Below are 21,895 nucleotides of genomic sequence, written 5' to 3'. Positions count from 1 at the left end.
TTATTTAAAAACATGCCTTTTCAGATGGCTTTTACAAAGAATATACACAGATACATATTAGTATATAATACAAATACACGCACAATGGTATAGGATTACAAAATACACTTTCTAAAAAGGAATTACAATATTTAAACACACGAAAGATACAAAAAAAAAAAAACAATATGTACAGTTGCCTTGGCTTTTACCTGGGTAGGGTGACAACATTCTTTAGAATAGTACAGTAGTGAAAAAACTCAAAAATCTTGATTCATAAAATCAAATGGTTTGACAATTCCTTAAATACAAGCACTCTTACTGCAGGTCAAGACACTTCTGCTAAATAACCACAAAAATATCATTGTCGATGAAGTAAACCTTTTGCTTTTTCACAATTGAAAAAAAAAATATGCTTCTCACTGTTCCGCGAGGTATACCCTTTTATTCAACAAAAATTTACTACATAAGAAACACAATCCCGTTCAAATGCATATATTCCTACATCTGACGCATAATCTACATTATTTTGTTTACTTTGAAAAATTCTCATATAGTTAAGTCTGTGTCAATTTTGAAAGGAGGAATGATTCTCGCAATATTTTAGCACAGATGGATAAAAACTTCGCTTAGAACTCCCATATATGATATGAAATGAAAGAAAAGATAAGAGTTTGGTATACCAGATAGAAGAAATAAATGAATGATGGTTTAGAAGTCCCAAAACAAAATATTATCCTTCATTTACGATACCCTTCCTTTCAATTAGTTTATTTCAACCAACCCTCGTTTATTCGAGTATGAAATCTTGACTCAACTTTTTTTTAACCTAAATGAATGGTACGGCTTTACCTTTACTATATAAAAAGGCCCTTCCCATTTAGGTTTTAATTTGTTTTCTCCCTAGATTTCGTTTCATAACTTTTAACAACATTTCATCTCTTATTTTGCAAGTACTTTTGCGTTTTTGTCATCAAGCGTCAACAACTTTATATCAGGTACTTTTTAAAATATTGTTCATGTGAAAAAAAATTGTCAACAATGCGACAACATTCTGAGTACCATCGTCTAAGAATCTTTCTAGCATAATAGCGGTAGACATTTTTTTTAAAAAAAAATGCTGTCCTACCTGTACTATTATTATTTTCAAAGTTTTTGGACTAAAATATAAATATATCATGTCCAAGCTCTGTTCCTTACTTGTGTGGCCCAGGAAGTTGTACCACGAACAATTTTGTTACTCGAAAGACGAGTCATTTCTGTTTCTCGGACGCCCCTGCTCCGGCACTGTTCCAACTATTGGATAGTTCGTCTTCCTTGCCACGAGAGTAAGCGACAGTCGTAGGGAACACATGATTAGCACGGGAGTTTTTAACGTGTGTATAACTTGCTGCAATAGACTTGTGGTCGAAATTGGCTTGTCAAGATTTAGTGCTGGTTTTGCCCAGGGTGTATCGGGACTGTTACGAAAAATGGCCTCGTCGCTCGTCTGACGGCTCTGGTCCTCCGTCAAGGGTTCTTGAGGGTTCGTCTGGTCCTCGTCTTGGTGGTGATAGAGTTCTTTGTCCCAATTTCCAGTGGGATTGTCGTCTAATCCACGTCTGGGGGGCGACTTGAAGAACCGTCCAAAGTTCCTGTCTGGAAATGTTCCAGCGACACTGTCACTTAGCTGGTTCCAGGTTCCTGGGAACTTGTCCAAAAATTTTGGATCCGCTGTTTCTGGGGTCCTTGGATGTCTAACGCTAAACTTTTCGTTAACTAAATGTGGCGGTGTAATATCCGCAATATCTGTAGTTTCAAAATTGTCCTCAAAGAATAAATTAGTTTGTAAATCCTGGTCCGTTTGGTTTTCCTCCTCGAGCGTCAATGCGTTGGTAGTTTCTTTTCTTAGAGCTCCAGAGGAAATAACACTTGGCTGATATGTACTTGGGTTAAACAAAATTTCACTGTCATCTAAATCTGGTTGAACAAATGTTTCAGGGGAAAATGATGGCCTAAGTCCAACTATTCGTTGCAAACGCTGTAATGGTGTTTCAGTCTTTGGAACAGGTAAATTTTCCATAAAGAGGATTTCCACCACTTATCATATTGTCAAATTTATTTAAAAACCGGATTCTCCCCATTTATCATGACCGGGTCAACCTCATTCCGGGTTCCAGCCTAATGGTTCTTATTTTCTGTACCTCAACCACTGAAGTTTGAGGAGGCAGAGTCCCGAATGACATTGGGCCGATCATGCATTTGTTTGTTTAACCCGGGATCTTTGGCTATGCAAGTGAGAGGACGCACCAATTGGAATAACTCTTATAATCTTTGAGCTTGGTCGGAGTGACCCAAGTCACTTTTTATTTTTGCTAAAGGACGCTTGGCTAGTCAAATTCCACCTTCCATAAATGAGGACCTTTCCTGACCAGAGCGGCTCACAGGTGTTGGGGAGTGGAGATGTTACCCAACCTGTATAAAATGCAACCAAGACAGTCACAATTCAGCTTTCCACTGAAATTGTGTCTATCCCGACCGCCTGTTTTATGCCTGAAGTCGTACATCCCCATATTTGTAAATCCTTCAAAATTTGCAATAACTACTTTTGAATTTTAATTTTAATTTTAATTCCTATTATTCTGTCCTCCAACACTCTTTAATTTCCTAATGCACTTTAAAAATCCTTTCCTATCTTTTGCATAATCTTTAAATATTATTTGTTGTAGCTAATTTATAGCAACAACTGACCTCTGGTCACTTCAATACTATTGGTTGCTGCTTCCTCCTAACCAAATACATCGTTTGATAAACAAGTAAACAACCACCTGCTAATGAATCATTTTCCTGGAACCGTCCAGGTGAAAAGGTTAAACCCTAGTGGCCAGCATCTATGTTTATTTTTATCTTCAGAGCTTCGCATCTGTTATCTCTCTCAGCCGAATAGTGCAAATACACCATCTCTCAGCCGAATAGTGCAAATACACCAAAATTACATTCTTATTTTATTGCAATTTTTGTTATGATAGATCTATCTATTACAAAGAGAAAATTATAGACAGGGTTCTTTTCTGTAGCATGAAAAATAAAGAAAGGGCAGGGCGGACCTTAAAACGCAGTATAATAAAAGCTCCGCCTTCTGTATTTCAGATATCGTACTATTACAAAGCGAAAACTTTGAACAGGTTTATTTTTCGTAGCATAAAAACTAGAGAAAGAGGCAGGACGGACCTTAAAACGCAGTAAAATAAAAGGTCCGCCCTCTGTTTTTCAGATATTTTACCATTAGAAAGCAAACATTTTGGACAGGGTATATTTCCGTAAAATAAAAACTAGTCAAAATGGCAGGGCGGACCTTAAAACGCAGTATAATAAAAGGTCCGCCCTCTATATTTTAGATATGTTACTATAGCAAGGCGAAAATTTTGAACAGGGTTTATTTTCGTAGCATAAAAACTAGAGAAAGAAGCAGGGCGGACCTTAAAACGCATTATAATAAAAGGTCCGCCCTCTACTTTTTAGATATCTTACTATTACAAGGCGAAGGAACAGTTGCTACCTATTTTTTATCGACTTCGGTCAGTCGCGGCCGAGATTCGAACTCACGGCCTTCCGATCACTGAGCGAGCGCTCTACCGACTGAGCTACCGTGACGGCCAGACACGAAAAAGAAAATGACAACACTTCATAATATTCAATATCATTATTTTTTTCTTTAATAATTTGTAATCGTAATGAATCCGTTACTTTGTTTTCGGCCCTTGGGCTGATATGGTACCACTCGGACTGATCAATATGACATATGATTTGGATTTAATATGTAATATTCTCTATATAAAATTGTCAATGAAATGATTTCACCGAAAGCTCTTTATGTGCTATGCCTTTGATGGCGATTGATTGACTGATTGGATGTATGTTGTTTTACGTCCCATTCGAGAATTTTTCACTCATATAGAGACGTCACCATATACCGGTGAAGGGCTTCAAATTTTGACCTTTACTCGGCACTCATGGCCATTGAGCAGTGAGGGTTCTTTATCGTGCCAACGCCTGTCGTGACACGGGGCCTCGGTTTTTAAGGTCTTATCCGAAGGACCTGCAACTTTCACCCCAAAGTGCCGAGCGCCTGGCGAAGGAACAGTTGCTACCTTTTTTTTTATCGACTTAGGTCTATCGCGGCCGAAATTCGAACTCACGACCTCCCGATCACGGAGCGAGCGCTCTACCGACTGAGCTACCGTGAACGGTGCAATTCATTGAAGCTTTGTATCAAAGCAATGTTTTTGTTTGAATTCCCGCCTTTTATTGGAATAAAAATTAAATTAATAGAAGTATCAGAATGAATTATGCTTGTATGCAAAAATAAATTCCATATACCAAACGGCTTTAAGGGATATGTATATAAACACTCATCAGGAGAGAGTTATTTTCCTTATACTAATTTTTCTTTTGCATTTTTGCTTATATTATCCTTGTGCTATTTATAGGACATGCGGCAAAAGCAATTTGTACAAGGCCTGCCTCTCCAACCACTCTGACTTTTGCAGAGGACCTTCCTATAGGAACACAATTGTACCAGTATGCGGGTTATGACAGTGACGGGGATAATGTTTATTTCTACACACTTGGCGGTGGCGGTGATCCTTTCGCTTTATCAAGAGGAAGTCTTATATTGGATTCTGCCCTGGATTTCGAAAATCCTACAGCCTATTTCGTGAACTATGTTTGGTACAATTACAATGTATTACATTCATATTCAAAGAGAATCACGTTTCTGCCCCCATAAATAAATATTTTTTTTATTTTATTTTATTTTTTTTTTTTATTAAATACATGTATATATTCATTTTTATAAATATTGTTTAATATACTAATACACAGACAGTTAATAAATATTCATGTCAGTTTTTAAGTTCGTATTAATATTATTTAGTGTATATACCCTGTTTATTAGCGTTATGACTTTACAACATAAACTGAGTATTTATTGAATGCTTCTGATCCAGGGTGCGAGATAGGTTCACTAGCATCTACTCTGGTAATCCATGTGAAGCACTGACTATCAATGTACTTCCTGTTAATGAATTTGACCCGGTCCTCACCCCCACGGCTCAGACTGTCACCATTCCAGAAGGTTCTCCTCAGGGTAAGTTTTCCTGTAAACAAATTAAAATCGGGAATCCTGTAAACAAATTAAAATCGGGAAATTTATATATAACTTTTTTCATGAGTGAAGTTACAGCCACATCATATTATAATTAGAACAACGGTTTGCAATAATTAAATAAAAGAGTCTTGTTTGACTGTTTAGGTTTTCATTATATTAGTATAATGTGTAAAAATGCAATGATATAATAAAGTAAGTTCAACGTCTTGGATAAAAAAGTAGGAAGTGACTTAAATTTGTTCATTGTATTAACATACATGTTAAAAACAGCATAGGCTAATTATTAAAATTACTAAGACCTTATTAATATATACACTGTATTTAACGCAGTAACAATGATATTAACTTTTTAGATTTGTACGTGGCTGGGTTTGTGTGCAGCGATCAGGACAAAGAGCCGCCAGGGAATCCCGACGGTTGCTCTATAATGTCTATTGTATCTGGAGATGATGCATTGCAGAAGTTTAAAATGGTTGCTAGCACAGGTAATGGTACAATCTTGACAACGAACAACGTCATTGATTACGACACTGGTGACGTCACGTACATACTCCTTGTGATTGGTGTTGACAGCTCAACTCGAGACGCTCGTAGAACAGGAACTATGACGGTTACAGTCAACATCCTACCTGTTAACGAGTTCACCCCGTCCATTCAGGATCAACCAATAACAAAAAGTGTGAGAGAGATTATGATTTATGCCATAAATATAATGTTTTTGGTTAAGGTGTCTACTAGCCTAGAGGTTAACAAGTTTCTTTGATTGTGTCCTTTTTTTGCGTATTCTAAACTTTGTGCAGTATAAGCTATTCGTACAGTCAAATTTGCGGCATTTATTTAGGTTAACTACGCTGTGATAAAGTAACTGTTGGAAGTAATTTTACCAACATAATTTGTCTTTCCACCTTTAGTAAGCGTGCTAAACTAGATAAGAGAGTCTTGTTTGGCTGTCTAGGTTATCAATATGTTAGTAGAATGTGTAAAATGCATTGATATTATGACGTAAGTTTGTTTGTTTATTGTTTAACGTACCTCTCGAGATTTTTTCACTCATATGGAGACGCCACCACTTGCCGATGGAGAGCTACAAATTTTGACCTTTACTCTGCACTCAGAGCCATTGAGCAGTGAGAGATCTTTTTTGTGCCAGCACCTACTGCGACACGGGACCTCGGTTTATACGGTCTCATCCGAACGACCGGTCTCCTTGTCCCATAGTGGGATTCGAACCCGCGACGTAAGCATCAACTCCTTACTCCGCGACTCTAGAGCGAACGCCTTAACCACTGCGCCACGCGGGCGACTATTATGACGTAAGTTCAACGACTTGGGAACAGTAGTAAGTTACTACGAATATAATGACTATATACTTCATAATATATAACGGAAAATGCTAGAGAAACCAGAAAATATATCAGAAAGGCGTGCATTTGTATATAAATAATAAAGACACGTTGTTTGAGTCGTAGATCTAGAGACTTTGAAACGATGCACAGTCTGTGAGAAAACAGATTTTTATTATAAAGCTGGTCAAAAGACTTAGTAGCGTCATGGAAAGTGATATTTGGCTTCATTGTTGTGGAATTTGTATAAGCAGAGTTACGCAGGAAAAAAAAAATGAAAACACTGACAAACTAACTTATGCTACTCGAACAATTGTTAGCAACTTATGTGTCAAGTAAATTGGAGACCTTTTTAATGAGTTAATAAGGCGCTATGAACCGTGTGAGTAATGACGCGGGATCGAGCGTAATTGTGAGTAACTTTCATAGCATTGTTTTTGACGTTGCAATGTAGCTAAGAGTGCCTCGTGGTGACAAACACGTTGAATTTAAAATAAAATAACATGAGTTCCATTTAGTCAAATGGAATGAAACTTCAAACAACGACAAAATAAATGTTTTTGCACTTAAAATAAAAATAATATCATGAAAAGCGATATTTTCTGCTTATTTTTTGAATGACACTCGTAATTAAGCTTTGAGGAAGCTCTAAAAACTGCACACTAAGAGTTTTCTTTGTAAGTTTTTGTTCAGTTAGAATGATCTGCCCTTAGAAGTAAGAAGGAAAAAATGGCTATTTTCAGTTAATTACACAATTTGTAATGGATTAAATTAATCTTGGCATTGTATTAGACCAAGAATAAGTAATAGGATATATTATTTCCATTAATTTTCCAAGTATGAGTCAAAACGGGGATTTCTGTTCACTTATAGCATATGTCTTTGAACATTTTTCCTGTAGAAATAAGGTAGGCACCCTATGTTGAAAATGATCTAAATAATCTCAATATGCACACCTTTATATGATACGTTTTTTCCCCAAGTCCCAAAAACATGTTTTGTTAGCACTTGTTTAGAGCTCCCTTAACTGACATTTCACTTTCGTACCACTGGTTTAACTCGTCGTTAATTTTAACGTCGAGTTAACACGAAATTATCAGCTGGTTATAACTAACGTTCGTGTAACCGAATCCTTAGTTCTACACAAGTGCACGGTTCTACATCCAATTTATAAAACATACTCAGCTCGAGGGAAGAAAAATAGTCAATTATTATTATTATTATTATTATTATTTTTTTTTTTTTTGGACTAAACCTTGCATTTGTGTCATGTCTATGAAATGTGAAGATATCAGTTAGAATTCAAGAATTCAAGAAGATAACAGTTAGAATTCTAAAAGTCATAAAACAACAAAACGATTTAAAAGACTGCTTTTAAGATATCAATAAATCCTTTTAGAGCTTATATGTAAAAAGGTTCTTTGCTATTGCAGATTCCGGAGAATACACGTGTTGGCACAGAGATCTTATCAGTGAATGCGATAGACAGTGACGCAGGACCTCATGGCGAACTTACGTACAAAATAATAGGTTAATCATTTACTAGTTGTCATTTACAGACATTTTTGAACCATTGTTTTCATGTTTTATCTTTAAAAACATTGATGGTAAAGAGGAAAGTAATAAAAGTAACACCGGGGTATAATTATATTTTAGCTGCTATAATTATTTCAGCGAATAGGTAGACTAAAAAAAATAAAAATAACCAAAAAAAAAAAAAAAAGAAAAAAAGAACAACAGCAACAACAAAAAAAAAAGCACAAAAAAAAACAAACAAACAAACAAACAATAAATAAATAAAAAAAACAAAAACAAAAAACAAACAAACAAACAAACAAATTTCGACATACAACACATTTCAAGTGAATATGTTTTTTTCTAATCTTTTGCAGAAAGTAAAATATTTTATGAATGTAAAAATATGCATCTGGCATATATGTGTCGATCCTAAATTTGTTATGTTCTACAAATAGATGGAAACACCGAAAACAAGTTTTTGATCAGCAAAACCACTGGGAAGATTTATTTGAGAAATTCTGTAGACTTTGAATCTGCAAGCAAGGCCTACTCTTTCACTATAGAAGTTAGTGATGGCGGCGGTTTATCTTCCACAGCTGTTGTTGACGTCACAATTACTGATGTCAATGACAACAAACCAGAGTGCACGCCCAAGGAATCCAACATAACCATTCGTGAGGACCAAGCCATTGGGACAACGGTAAATAATTAGAGAAAGCTAAGATAATATTGAGAACACAGATCACATTTCCATTACCATGCAATGTCATCTTATAAAATATATACATCTTTTTATATATTTAACCATGTGTACATGTATAATTTCAGCAGAACAAGAATGATTTTTGTTTGAATAAAATATTATTAAAATTTCCCTCTGATTTTTATGGAGCCTATGGAAAAAAGTTTACGCATTTCAATATGTTCGGCAGATATACTTAACAAGATGTGATGAGAATAAAAGACAAAAGAAAAAAATAATAAAGAAAAGACAAAAGAAAAAAATGAAACTAAATCTACAAAAACAAAGCAAACAAAACAAAGCAAGAAAACCCCACAATCCAAATTAAAGAAAAAGAAAATGTATAAAACAACGTTTTCCAAATTAAAAAAGAAAATATATAAAACAACGTTTTCCCAATTAAAAAAAGAAAATGCATAAAACAACGTTTTCAAGAATTTCATTTTTATAAATTTGGATGACAGTTAAGGGTTTATCTTGTGGACGAAATATGGAAACCTAGACTTGGCGTATTCTGATACATTGTAACTGATGTTATGTTAATATTTTACTATATATAAAAATTATACATTACAATTGTGAGTATTATAATTTGAAGAACTGACGCAAAGGACAGGGTGATGCAGAATAAGTAAATTTTTAAAATATTGCCTTTAAAATAAACCTTTTATAAATGAAGGCGAGATTGTAAGTTCTTCCTTGTGTAGGCTTTTATAATCATTATGAGTTTAAGCGTGTTGATTTTCAGGGCGAGTCCGTTATTTGTAAGACTTGGACATGAAATATTGTGTATCTCATTGATCACAACTCTGCCATCATAAGTTATACTTAAGTGATAAAAATGTTTTAATATATTTAAAAACAGTTACATTTCATGAATATTTTTATCAATGTATTTTGAAAAAAAAAAAAAAAACTATGTAGAGTTTTAAAAAAAACATCTTAAAAAATAGTGACTTAATCATAACTATTTCTAATAATTTACGCTAACCTTACAGAATGTCAAATTTTTTATGCAGTCTTTTACACGAAAAGAGAATTTTTTACTTTCATTCCTCTTATCTTCACCTTTTTAATTTCTTTCTTTATGTCCACATGAAGCTCAAACTTCTGTAGTATTTTCCCTTGAAAACTTTACATAAAGATTAAAATTTTGAGTAAATGAAAAGAAATGACTCATTCTGGTGAATGTGCAATATTTCCTCTTTTCTTTGAAGGTTCTAACGATAACCTGCACGGACAGGGATGCAGGGACAATGTTGACCTATCAGATGTTATCTGGTGACCACAGCCATTTCCAAATTTCATCTGCAGGTGAACTTAAAGTTTCACAAGGTACATGTATGCCAATAAATCTTTTGTTATTCATATAAAACCATTCAACAATAAAATGTTTTATTTATAAAAAAGATAAATAAAACTATTCCAAAATTCTTCAATTCGTACGTTAGACATTACGTTTTCAAAATTTGAAACATTTAAGTTAAGATTCTGAGGTATTTAAAACAGATTAATCCTGACGTCGATCGACTTTTTCTTTATATTTGACTTTTTTTTGCAGATCTTGGATATGACGATGGCATTACAGTGTACTACATGATGTTAGAAATTTCTGATGGTATTCATTACACGAAAGTGTGGGTCTTGGTCCAGCTTACATCAGTTAACGATTATGTCCCTACTTTTACAAACAGAGCCATTATTGTAAATGAAAAAGCTGTCGTTGGTGATGAGATAATCGAATTCATAGCAGAAGATGCAGATGCCCCTCCTCATGGTGTGACGTCATATCAAATATTAAATGGTAAGTCACATAAATGAAAAAGAAAAGATAATATATTTTCATAACATTTGGATCAAAGTTCTCTGTATCATTAATGAAACATTAGTGAATTCATTAAAGTAACACAATAAAAGGAATAAAATGAAGCCTTCTGATTTCAGTGAAAAATGGAAACATAGGAACCTTTTACATCGGGAAAGCATCAGGAAAAATATTCTTGGCACAGGGACTGGACTTTGAGAGTGTTCCACAATATGAAATCGTCGTCATGGCCACAGATGGTGGTGGGAAGACGGTACGTTAATAAACAGAAGGGGTTTTGCACTTAAACATGTGCAATATTTCATAACGAATGTCCAAAGCATTTGTTTATAAGCGCTACATTAACTTGTGCCTTAAAAGAAACAGTATCATAATTTTTCTCTGATGAGGATTCATGGGGATTTCTTTTCTAAAGCATAAGTAGGTTTCTGGGTACAGTACATAGAAAATGAAAGATATTTTTGTGGACAAAAATATCATGAAAGCAATTCCTGACTATTGTTTATGTTTAAATAAAATTTTGCTTTCAATCACAATATAAAATTATATTCCAATGCACAAAATACAACTTGAAGCAAAATTTAATTTGACAGTTGAAGACAAATCATACAATTAAATAGCATAAACCCATAAAAAAGTTGTATCTTTACAAAAGGGCACAGGAACAGTTACAGTCAATGTTAATAACGAAAATGACAACGCTCCCACTTGTACAACACCAGCAGAGAGCCTCACGGTGTCGGAAAACTCTGGTAACTTATTCTCATGACACATTTTAGGCATGACACTGAATGTTTAACTCTGCGTGTAAATCGATCCAAGTATAAATATACCTAATCCTGAGTTTCCTTTTTTAAAAAAAAAAAATGAAAAGATATTTTTTAAATCGAGGAATATTGAAAATGCAATGGCTCAATTAAATTTTAAAGAGAGTAAGAGAATGATGTTAAGATTGTTTGTATCTCACAGTTCCAGGTGACGTGATTGTGGCAGATTTTGGATGTTCAGATGAAGATAATGATCTTTTGATTTACACTTTGATCCAAGACCCAGCAGATAATGGGTTTGAAATTGTATCAAATCGACTCACAGTAAAAGGCATGTTAAACTTTGAACTTGTAAAGGTTGAAGATTTATGTCGCAGATATTTGTTTTAGTATTTGGATTACTTTGACTAAGATCTCAAGTAGACACATTGATGCCAAGGCAACTGGAGAATGCCATAAAGAAAAGCTTTGTTCGTGCAAAGGACAAGGTATGGTAACGGCCGAATTTGGCCCCTTGTTTGATGTAAAAATCAGAACACAGTTAAAATTGCGATAGTTTGTAGCTAAGAACTTAAAATAATGCTCGTTTTAAAACCAGCAATAATTTGGATTCAAAGCTTACACAGAGGCCACACGAGGAAGCAGAAGTAGAACATTTTCCCGAATTTTCTCAATTCTGGTGGAATTTTGTCAAATTCGAGGTACTTTTCACTTCGGGAAACATAGAGCACAAACTTGCCTATCTGAGACTTTTATACACAAGATGCATCTGATACTAGTGTATGAGTATAAGAAATAAACAACGTTATTCGGTGAACATGGCGTTATGAATAGCAATTGCTCTGCTGGCATATTCCATGATGCGCGCTAGCAGATGCCAGCAGAGCTATTGCTATTCATAATGCCATGTTCACTGAATAGTCTTTTTTATTACTTATATTTGCATTTTGTGATGTTGTCAAGAATATCGGAGGAAATCCTGGCTTACATAAGGGTACGGCTGCTTGTCTCCAGTAAAGAAAAAAAAAACGAGTAGACCTGATTAATCAACACTTTCTCAATAAATCAATAATATATATGGTATTTGCTTCTCAACCACAGTTATCTGGATACACACCGCGTCGTCTTCAAATTCTCGTAATTCTTTTGTTTTGATGCAGTTGTGACGTCATCGAAACCCTCTGATGAAAATTAACAATTTAACAGTATAATGAAAATAGAGAATGCTTTTATATTGATTTTAACTTAAGAATGTTTTTACTATGTTTTTTAAGTTCTTAAAATTCATTTTTTGAGCTGAAATCATTCTTAAAATAGATGTATTACAGTTATTTCGTTTCATTTGAACGTGAAACACCCTAGCGTGAAGAACTATCGTTTTTTTGCAAAAATATGCGTAAATATGAACAGAAAAAATAAAGTTATAGCAGTTCTTTTTAATTTGTGAAAATTTTTATTATACAATTAAATACCTTGACTGAAATTTATTTTTTAAAGATATAAATCAGCAATTTTCATCATTTTGAATTTCTTCTATAGTCCTATGAACGCAACTGCTGAGTGCAGGTTCATAGTGGGAGGAAGCAGAGAGAATGCAAATATGTAAATTTGGTAGATAGGCAAGCTTGTGCTCTATGTTTTCTGAAGCAAAATGTGCTGCAAAATCGATGAAAATTTGCATTAAAATGAGAAAATTCGGAAGTTGACATATTTTGTGACCTTCCTGTGACCTCCGTGTATCCCATAATTTAGAACCAACACTCATTTTGTGGCAGGGGTGACAACAGGTTTTTTATTGATAAACTGTTGCATCATTCTAAAAGACCCCCAAAACCAGGGGGCCAAAAAGGGGTCTTAGTCTATCTTGTCCTTTATCCGGTTTAACAAAATTGCACACAAACGTTTCTCGTAAAACATCACAGTTCATCCTATACAGGCACGTTTCTGAACTTTTAAGATATGGCGTCATAATGGAATAATATGGTCACTCTTATTTCATATCACATGTAAAGTGTTATAAAGTTATTATAAAATTCACGTGTCTTAACTGTAATTTTAAGCCTTAGAGTGTGTAATTACATATATTGTTGAATATTAAACGTCACTTTTTAAATTCCTCTGGATTGAAAAATGTGTAGGTAAGTTAAAATTATCATGAAATATTTCGTATACTAGTAATATTTTGGCTCGTCCCAAGCACTTTCGGGTACAATAGGATATACTAAGTTCATTTCTGTAGCATAACAGTTAATTAATTAACCAAAATAATTCCTCCCAGTAAAGGAGGGTTTATAGAAAAACAAATACTATCGTTGTTTGTCTACATTTTGGGTAGAAAAAAGTTATATATTTAGAGCATGGAGCATTGATGAGGAAATAAACATACATTTTTCTTTTTTACTACAGGTACCCTTGACTATGAAACAACTACGTTCTACAGCATAATTGTAACTGTATCGGATGGATCGTTATTCACACAGATGAAACTGGCAATAAACATTTTAAATGAAAATGAAGCCGCTCCCCAATTTTTTAACAAAGGTCTCATCTCTCTCTCTCTCTCTCTCTCTCTCTCTCTCTTTCTCTCTCTCTCTCTCTCTCTCTCTCTCTCTCTCTCTCTCTCTCTCTCTCTCTCTCTGTGATACGCAATCAATTGTAGGGATCGAGTTCGAGGTATGCCAAATATAATCTGATTATGATACTATATTGATTTCTGTTTCCTAGTGATGTCCGGCACAGTTAGTGAAGATGATGTTGTCGGAAAGTCCATTTCTACAGCTTTTGCAGTGGATCCTGATAACGATGATGTAGTCTATTCATTTGTTGGTATATATCCAAACTTTATGATTGATCCAAGAAAAGGGAAGATTACACTTCGACGTTCTGTAGACAGAGAGAGACAACCTACTATTGTTCTGTACGTTCTGGCTTCCGATGGCGAATTGAGTTCCACGGCAACCGTATCAGTGACAGTTCTGGACGTGAACGAACCGCCAAAATTCGGCAGTACTAATTATCAGTACGTAACTGTTAAAAAAAATGAAGATGTTACATAAATTGCAACATATATATATTACTTACTTTTATTTATCTGTGGATAAACATTGATTTCTTTCGTTTTATTGTCTTTTAGCTTTTCCATAGCAGAAAATACTTCGAGTGGCGGTACTGTAGGAACAGTCTCAGCTGCAGATGCTGATGTAGGAGCGACAAATGGGCAAGTCAGATACAAAATTCTTTCTGGAAATGATGAATCCTACTTCCAAGTAGAAAGCACTAGTGGAGTTGTTACTATTGCCTCTCCAACAGATTATGAAAAATTTAAAACAGCGTTGTTGGTGATTGAAGCATCGGACTTTGGATCACCATCCTTATCCGGTATATGTACAGTCATTATTCAAATTCTGGACAGAAATGACAATACACCAGAGTTTTTAAGCTCTACTTTACAAGAAAAAGTATCTGAAGATACTCCTTTGGGACAGCGGATTACTCAAGTGTTTGCTTTTGATAAAGATTCTTCTGCAAACGGAAACAACAAAGTCAGTTACCAGTCTGCCTCCGTTGTGCCTTTCCAGGTGGATTCAATGTCAGGAGTGGTGACTCTTATGGGAAATTTAGACAGGGAAACAATCTCAAGGTAATTTACATGTACATGTGTTTAAGTTAAACGATTGGGTATCTTAAACGGGTTTTCAAGGTATTCACCCCTTCAACCCTTCAAAGTTTAATTAAAAATAGCACAATAAACTTGCTTTTTATAGGTTCCAAATGGTTATCCTTGCCACTGATGATGGGGCACCTCGTAGGACGGGAACATTGACGCTAGAAATTATTGTTACTGATGTCAACGACAACGCTCCTGCAATAACAGGAAGCTACCTTACTACGGTGTCAGAGAATGTACCAGAAAACTTCGTTATTTTTAATATCAATGGTTCTGATGTCGATGGAGATTCAATTGGAACACTTAAATATGAACTTGCTTCTTCCGAAATGAAGACGATCTTTAAGATAGAACCGAATACAGGTGTATTACAAGTTGCTTCTCCATTGGACCGAGAATCAGTTGATAGATATGATGTAATTATAAAGGTTTCTGACAACGGATTCCCTACTAGGTCGACATCTGTTACTGCTACCATTAATATCGGAGACGTGAATGATAATACTCCTACTTTCTCAAAGACATTTTACGAATTTCTTGTGCAAGAGCACGCTGTTTTTAACACTTTCCTCGGAACAATCACAGCCACTGATGATGACATTGGATCAAACTCCGAGTTGACATATCAAATAGCAACGTATTGGAAGGGGTCGATAGGAAAGTTTAGAATAAATGAAATTACCGGGGACATTTACACCACAGGAGTGTTAGATCGTGAAATTGAAGATGAATATCGTATACTCTTTAGAGTCGAAGATGGTGGAACACCTTCTCTGTCTTCGGATGTCACGGTTAAAATTCAAATTTCAGATATCAACGACAATGCACCAGTATTTCAGCGTCCAGAATATTCTACAGCCATTTTCGAAAATCTAGCTACCGGAAGTAAAGTTCTCCAGACGGGAGCGTTCGACAAAGACATGGGAGACAACGCTGCCATCAGATACGAGCTTGACATTTCAACACAAGATGGCTTAAGAGCTGATTACTATTTTGGTGTGTATGGAGAAACAGGTGGTATATATTTGAAAAAAAGAGTGGACAGGGAAACATATGAAAAATTCATTCTGACTGTTGTAGCAAGAGACAGCGGTAAACCTTCTTTGTCGACTAAGGTAAATATTAGCATACAAATCGAAGACGTGAACGACAATGAACCAACATTTTCTCCTTTGTTCTACAATACAGAGGCATCCAATATCAATCTCTGTGATGCAATCATCACTCACATCACAGCTTCAGATTCTGACTTGGGACGCAATGCTGCACTGAGTTTTGGACTTGATCCAAAAGACACATCACCTTTTTCTGTCTCTCAGCTTGGTAAGTGTCCTCAAAGATTTCTTTGAATATTATATTGATGTAAATAGTATAAAAAAAAAACTAAAACTGATTCAGTATGAAGGGATCAAAATTATATTTTTGATATTAGGCAAATAATATTTTACTGTGTCCGAATTTTCAGGAGTAGTAAACAGAAAGGCAGATTTGGTCCAGTCAAAATATATTATCCACGTTATGGCACACGACAATGGAGATCCAGTTCTGATGTCATCAGAACAAGCCACTATTCGGGTTGACAGGTTTGATCCAGACGATGTCGTGGTCACGTTCTATTTCGATTTGGCTTTTTCATCATTTCTTCAAAAAGAAACGAATTTCCTTCTTCAATTAGAGGAATCTCTGCGTTTCAAATATCCCACGGCATACGTCAGAAGATGGTGTATAGAGGAAAAAGCATCGTAGGTTCAACTCAAAATTATCTTCATACTTTTAGTGTTATTGAAATTGAATGATATCAGTGTAAGGTTTCACAATTTCTTAAATCAAAGTCCCTTATAACAAAAGTATGTCATGCAATTCCTGATTGTCAACAGAGAATCATAATATCCCATTTTCTAGGATTCAAAGATTTCCCTCACACTAATTAAAAAAATCTTATCTTATTTTTATAATGTATCTTTTATATTGATTCAAATATTTGTATGGCATAGTTTTTCAACAAAGGGTAGATACTGATCTCCTTTTTAAAGTAGACTTTTTTACTATGGCATTTTCTAGTTGTAAAACTAACTAAACCTAGGAACTACTGTGTATATGTTGAATGTCATCGTTTTTCAAATACATGTACAAGTTTAAGCATCGATATATATACAATATCCTTGGTCAGGGTAACATAATTAAACAGTGTGCAAAATTTAAGTTATTGTTGGAGGTGCACAATTGTGTATTGCTACTTTTATAAATGCGGCAATGATTAAACACTTATTTGTTCAAGACATTTCTATGCTTATTCTTCAAGAATTTGAAATACATTGAAGCCTTGTCATATGTGTTATACTTTTAAATCTTCTCATTCAGATTTCTCATGGTTCATGTGTATGCTGTAAAGACGGAGATAACAAATGATATAAACAATTTGTATAAGGATAAAGTATTTCTAACAAACGGCGAGTTTCTTAACGTACTTCAGCTTGATTCTGATGATAGACCAACACTAGACGTGAACGGTATAGTATTTTTCTTTTAGGTTTTCATATTGTAAATTTTTATGTAGGTGATATCTCTCGTGTTAATTTTTTTATTTTTTAAAGTTATGGATCGCATTATACTTTCAGGCAAAACTTGGAATGAATTTTCAATTCAGAAAGTAGTCCCTTTTGGAAATAGAATTGTATATCCTGGACCAGTTATCTCCCGTTTGGCAGAGAAGGACGATGATATTGCCGTTCCTCTCGGAGTGTCAATATCTCTTCTGGCTGTTGTCATTATTGCCATCGCCATATTAATTTATTTTGCTTGGAGAAGGAGATGGTGTAGAAAGAAAAAGTAAGATCAACATCCATCCAAAGCTTAATCATTAAGTAGTTATTCTAACCCGTTAATCAATGTCGAGGGAGCTTAAATATATATCATTTGGACATAGATAGAATATACTTATAAAGCATCAAAATTATCTTTCCCAATTCGTTTAGTTTTTCTTCTTCGTTACGGATAGTTTTGGACTGTTTTTTACATATAGCAATCCTTTCTACAAGCATTTGCGATTTTTACATGTTATTTCTATGTGATGAAAAATCCTATTTGAATATGTATTTTGATGTGCCTTACGGAAAACGAAAAACAAAATCACAACATGTCAGATCTCATTTTAACAGAGAGATTGATGAACCAAAGAAGGCCAGAGTTGTTGTAACAGAGATAAAGAGAAAGGAAACGGATATACCACTATTTGAAAAGAGAGAACAGTCCATGGTATCAAATTCAGCTGTATCGATGGTATTTCCAACTCAATTAAAATCCAGTGAAGGACAAAGCAACGATCCTATTTTAGACTGCGAGCAACAAACAAACAAACAAGATTTAGAAAGCAGTGAGGAAACTTAAATTATTTCATTTATTTGGTTTACAAATATGCGCAAAACAACATTTGTTTAATAAACACTGACTAAGATTTCTGAGTTTTTTTGTTCCTAGAATTTTAATTTAATTTTAGGTTCTTCGTCACCGGGTGTAACTACCAAAGTAATTCAGGGGCCATATATAAAATTTCCGATTTCGGAGCGCCCTGTTTTCCAGACGACCAATCTCACGAGATTCTCTCCTGCTCTTTCAAGAAGCAAAAATCAGAGTGCAACAGTAAGTCCAGTTCCAACCTTACACTCGGCAAACAGAACTCAAGACAATGTGCCAACTTGGCGCGGAATTGATATCGGTAAGTTAAATGTTTTATCTTGGAGAAATATCTAAAGGAAGCAAAATATTTTATTCTCGTATTACATTGTTGATGACAATACTTAATACTACTGTGCACCCGGGTATCAAGACCATCATATGTTTTTGAGCTCATTTCATGTAAAAAGACAAAACTTGTGCATTTTTTTGTTGTCTTAAAATACTTTGACAGGATGTACCGACTTGGAACACCGGAGAACATGTTGTAAACTAAAAAAAAATGTCTTCTTCAATGCTTAGAGATTTTTTTTGAATTTAAATTAATAAATGTCATGGTTAACGAAATTATACTAACTGAAAGATATTCCAGTATTCTTAAACTAGTGAGTTTGTACATCAATGAAAACTTTTAACCCCCTCATGGGAATGCGTGATTAGACATTTAATGTTATCAAAGGAAAAGTTTTCTAAATCTTACAAACAACATCTGCCAGTACAAGTATTTCAGCATCTACTTTCACAATTGCAAATCGAGACGGCAAATGCACCCTTTTTTAATCTAGGTAAAGAGGTACGTGGCTAATGGCTATAGCTTATTCGTAGTTTGACCGTTTCGCAGAAAATCCTGATTTCATTGATGAACCAATTCATGAGTGATACCACCCTCTATGATTCTGCAACTTATCTTGACATTTGAAATCGATTTTAAAACCCAAAGGATAGCGTCCACTCCGAGGACAATCTAAATGTACCAAATTCCTGATAAAGTACATGTATCCATTAAGATCTGTAAAGATCATACATCTTTACGTATTTCGATCCTACATTGAAATTTTCAGCAACTTCGAAAAGTGATAATCCAGTTTGCTTAAAGACATTTTTATTCATTCATAAATTATCGCTTTGAAAAACAGGAGGGCTAAAAACATGCTACACCAGCTCGAATCGTCAAATTGTCTTTCTTTCGTTAGCAAATTCGCGTCAAAGACTCATGTAAAAATGCAGTGTCAAACAGATATAGAAACATCCTTTTTGCCAGATACCAATACAATATATTTACAAAATTAAGCTATTGTTTTTTGTAAAGGAGGTTATATATATATATATATATATATATATATATATATATATATATATATATATATATATATATATATATATATATATATATATTGTTCATTCAACATTACAGTAACAGGATGGATGTATGAAGAAAATCCAAAAACTAAAGTAAGAAACTGGATACGTACACCGAGTGGAGATAATAAATCGGCTTTCCTTGGAGATTGATACCATTGCTCGAAGCTGTGAAATAATCATGAAGGACTTTTAAGTACATAGTTACTAATATTTTTGACTGAATATTGTAGAACTATGTATTGCAACTGTAACGATCTGATATCTTTCAGGAATAAATTAAAACTAGTTTTCAGCTTTTTGCTTTAAGCTTGTTGGTTCAATAAAATCAAATAATATAGTTGAAATATATAGCTGTTTTAAATCTAAATCTGTCATTATATATATATATATATATATATATATATATATATATATATATATATATATATATATATATATATATATATATATATATATATATATATATATTTACATTAATTTTACAAATGTTTTCTTTTAACATTATCCAAGCAAATCGCTTTTAATTCTGTGAAAAAAAAAAAAAAAAAACAGGTTCGTCACGTGTCCTTAAATTCATTATTTAATCATAAACGATTGGCGTTATTTCACAGAGACGTCATAAGTGGTAGAGGTGTTCAACACATTCAGTTTATACCGTTCAGGTTTGAAAAATCATTTGATGGGTTTAAAACTTTAGTACATAATTTACCTTATAAATCAGTCTCAAATGTAAATATAGGTAATAAGATATCATTTTTAAACTTTTATCGGGATTTAAATACGGGTTGGCCTGTGGGATTTGATCACATGACCACCCGTATTTACATTCCGATAAAAGTTTAAAAATGATACCTTATTTCTTTATATATATATATATATATATATATATATATATATATATATATATATATATATATATATATAAATTGGAAAAGTTACATGATTTACACAAAACTGAAATGTCGAATTTTTATTCTATTATTTATTTTTCTTTTGAAAATAAAAATAAGCCATTTGTTTTACAAAGGGGTAGATCTCGAGAGCCTTCCCCTTCGGAGAATATATAAGAGAAAATATTTGGCATTTTCCTATAAACCTACGCAGGTTCAATACCTTTATGAGATGACACGGTTATTTTCTTTTCTCTTTCTTTTTTAATCTACGTTCAATAACACACACACACACACACACACATACGTGTATGACGTGCCGACTGAACACCTTAACTTCCCACATGCAAATGGACACTTCTTGTAAAAGGGAGTTAGAGGGAAGAAATGTTATCTGTTTGACTAAAAATAACAACTAAACATAGAATCAGACCTAATATGTATCGAAAAAGGTTTATTTCATTCCTTGATTTTTCACTTACCAAATGAACACTTAACTGATACACAACCAATTGAACACTTTCATTTACACACTATCAACTGAACACTTCTAAAGCACACAGTCAACTGAGCACGTCTGACACACACTGTTATCTAAACACGTATAATACACACAGCCAACTAAGCACATTTAGCACACACACAGTCAACTTATCACCACTGATACACACAATCAACTGAGCACGTCTGACACACACTGTCATCTAAACACATATAATACACACAGTCAACTAAGCACGTTCAACACACACAGCCAACTAATCACTTCTTAAAGACATGCATGGTTAGCTGTGCACCTCCAACACACAGTCAACTAACCACATCTGACACACACAATCAAATAACCATATCTGATACACGCGGTCAACTAATTAAAAATATCTTAAGTATACTATTAACAATACCATCTCCAGAGTCGCCCGGCGCAGTGGTTAGAGCGTCTGCTCTATAGTCGCGAAGTAAGGAGTTGATCCTTACGTCGCGGGTTCTAATCCCACTGTGGGACGTGGAGACCGGATCTTCGGATGAGACCGTATAAACCGAGGTCCCGTATCGCAGTAGGTGCTGGCACAAAAAGATCCCTCACTGCTCAATGACCGTAAGTGTCAAGTACAGGACAAAATTTGCAGCTCTCCACCGGCAAGTGGTGGCGTCTCCATATGAGTGAAAAAAATCTCGAGAGAGACGTTAAACAACATA

General features: G+C 34.3%; 1 protein-coding gene across 1 annotated transcript; it reads left to right on the top strand.

The window, feature by feature from the left end:
• The first annotated feature begins 2,372 nt into the window (after window positions 1-2,372).
• LOC133188035 (protocadherin Fat 4-like) lies at window positions 2,373-20,079 on the top strand. Its single transcript, XM_061323427.1, has 21 exons — window positions 2,373-2,415; window positions 4,449-4,689; window positions 4,968-5,107; window positions 5,482-5,807; window positions 7,905-8,001; window positions 8,445-8,689; window positions 9,949-10,066; window positions 10,293-10,535; window positions 10,676-10,809; window positions 11,212-11,308; window positions 11,526-11,654; window positions 13,730-13,864; window positions 14,048-14,342; window positions 14,457-14,963; window positions 15,088-16,313; window positions 16,456-16,732; window positions 17,352-17,500; window positions 17,609-17,819; window positions 18,149-18,363; window positions 18,487-18,705; window positions 19,858-20,079. The coding sequence occupies exons 1-21, from the start codon at window positions 2,373-2,375 to the stop codon at window positions 19,953-19,955; spliced, it is 5,145 nt and encodes a 1,714-aa protein (XP_061179411.1). The 3' UTR covers window positions 19,956-20,079.
• Window positions 20,080-21,895: the final 1,816 nt, after the last annotated feature.

This window comes from Saccostrea echinata, unplaced genomic scaffold, assembly GCF_033153115.1.
Source record: "Saccostrea echinata isolate AGI-Se365-2 ecotype Australia unplaced genomic scaffold, CSIRO_AGI_Sech_v1 ptg000015l, whole genome shotgun sequence".
In the NCBI taxonomy this organism is placed as follows: domain Eukaryota; kingdom Metazoa; phylum Mollusca; class Bivalvia; order Ostreida; family Ostreidae; genus Saccostrea; species Saccostrea echinata.
This window is presented reverse-complemented; position numbering and strand designations above follow the sequence as displayed.

What these genes read in the sequence shown, in the direction of transcription:
- LOC133188035 (XM_061323427.1), top strand. Translation starts at nt 2,373, where the DNA reads ATGAGGACCTTTCCTGACCAGAGCGGCTCACAGGTGTTGGGGA. An exon ending in GTCATATCAAATATTAAATG is followed by an intron (nt 10,536 to 10,675) that starts GTAAGTCACATA and finishes TTCTGATTTCAG; the next exon opens with TGAAAAATGGAAACATAGGA. An exon ending in AAATCGACTCACAGTAAAAG is followed by an intron (nt 11,655 to 13,729) that starts GCATGTTAAACT and finishes TTTTTACTACAG; the next exon opens with GTACCCTTGACTATGAAACA.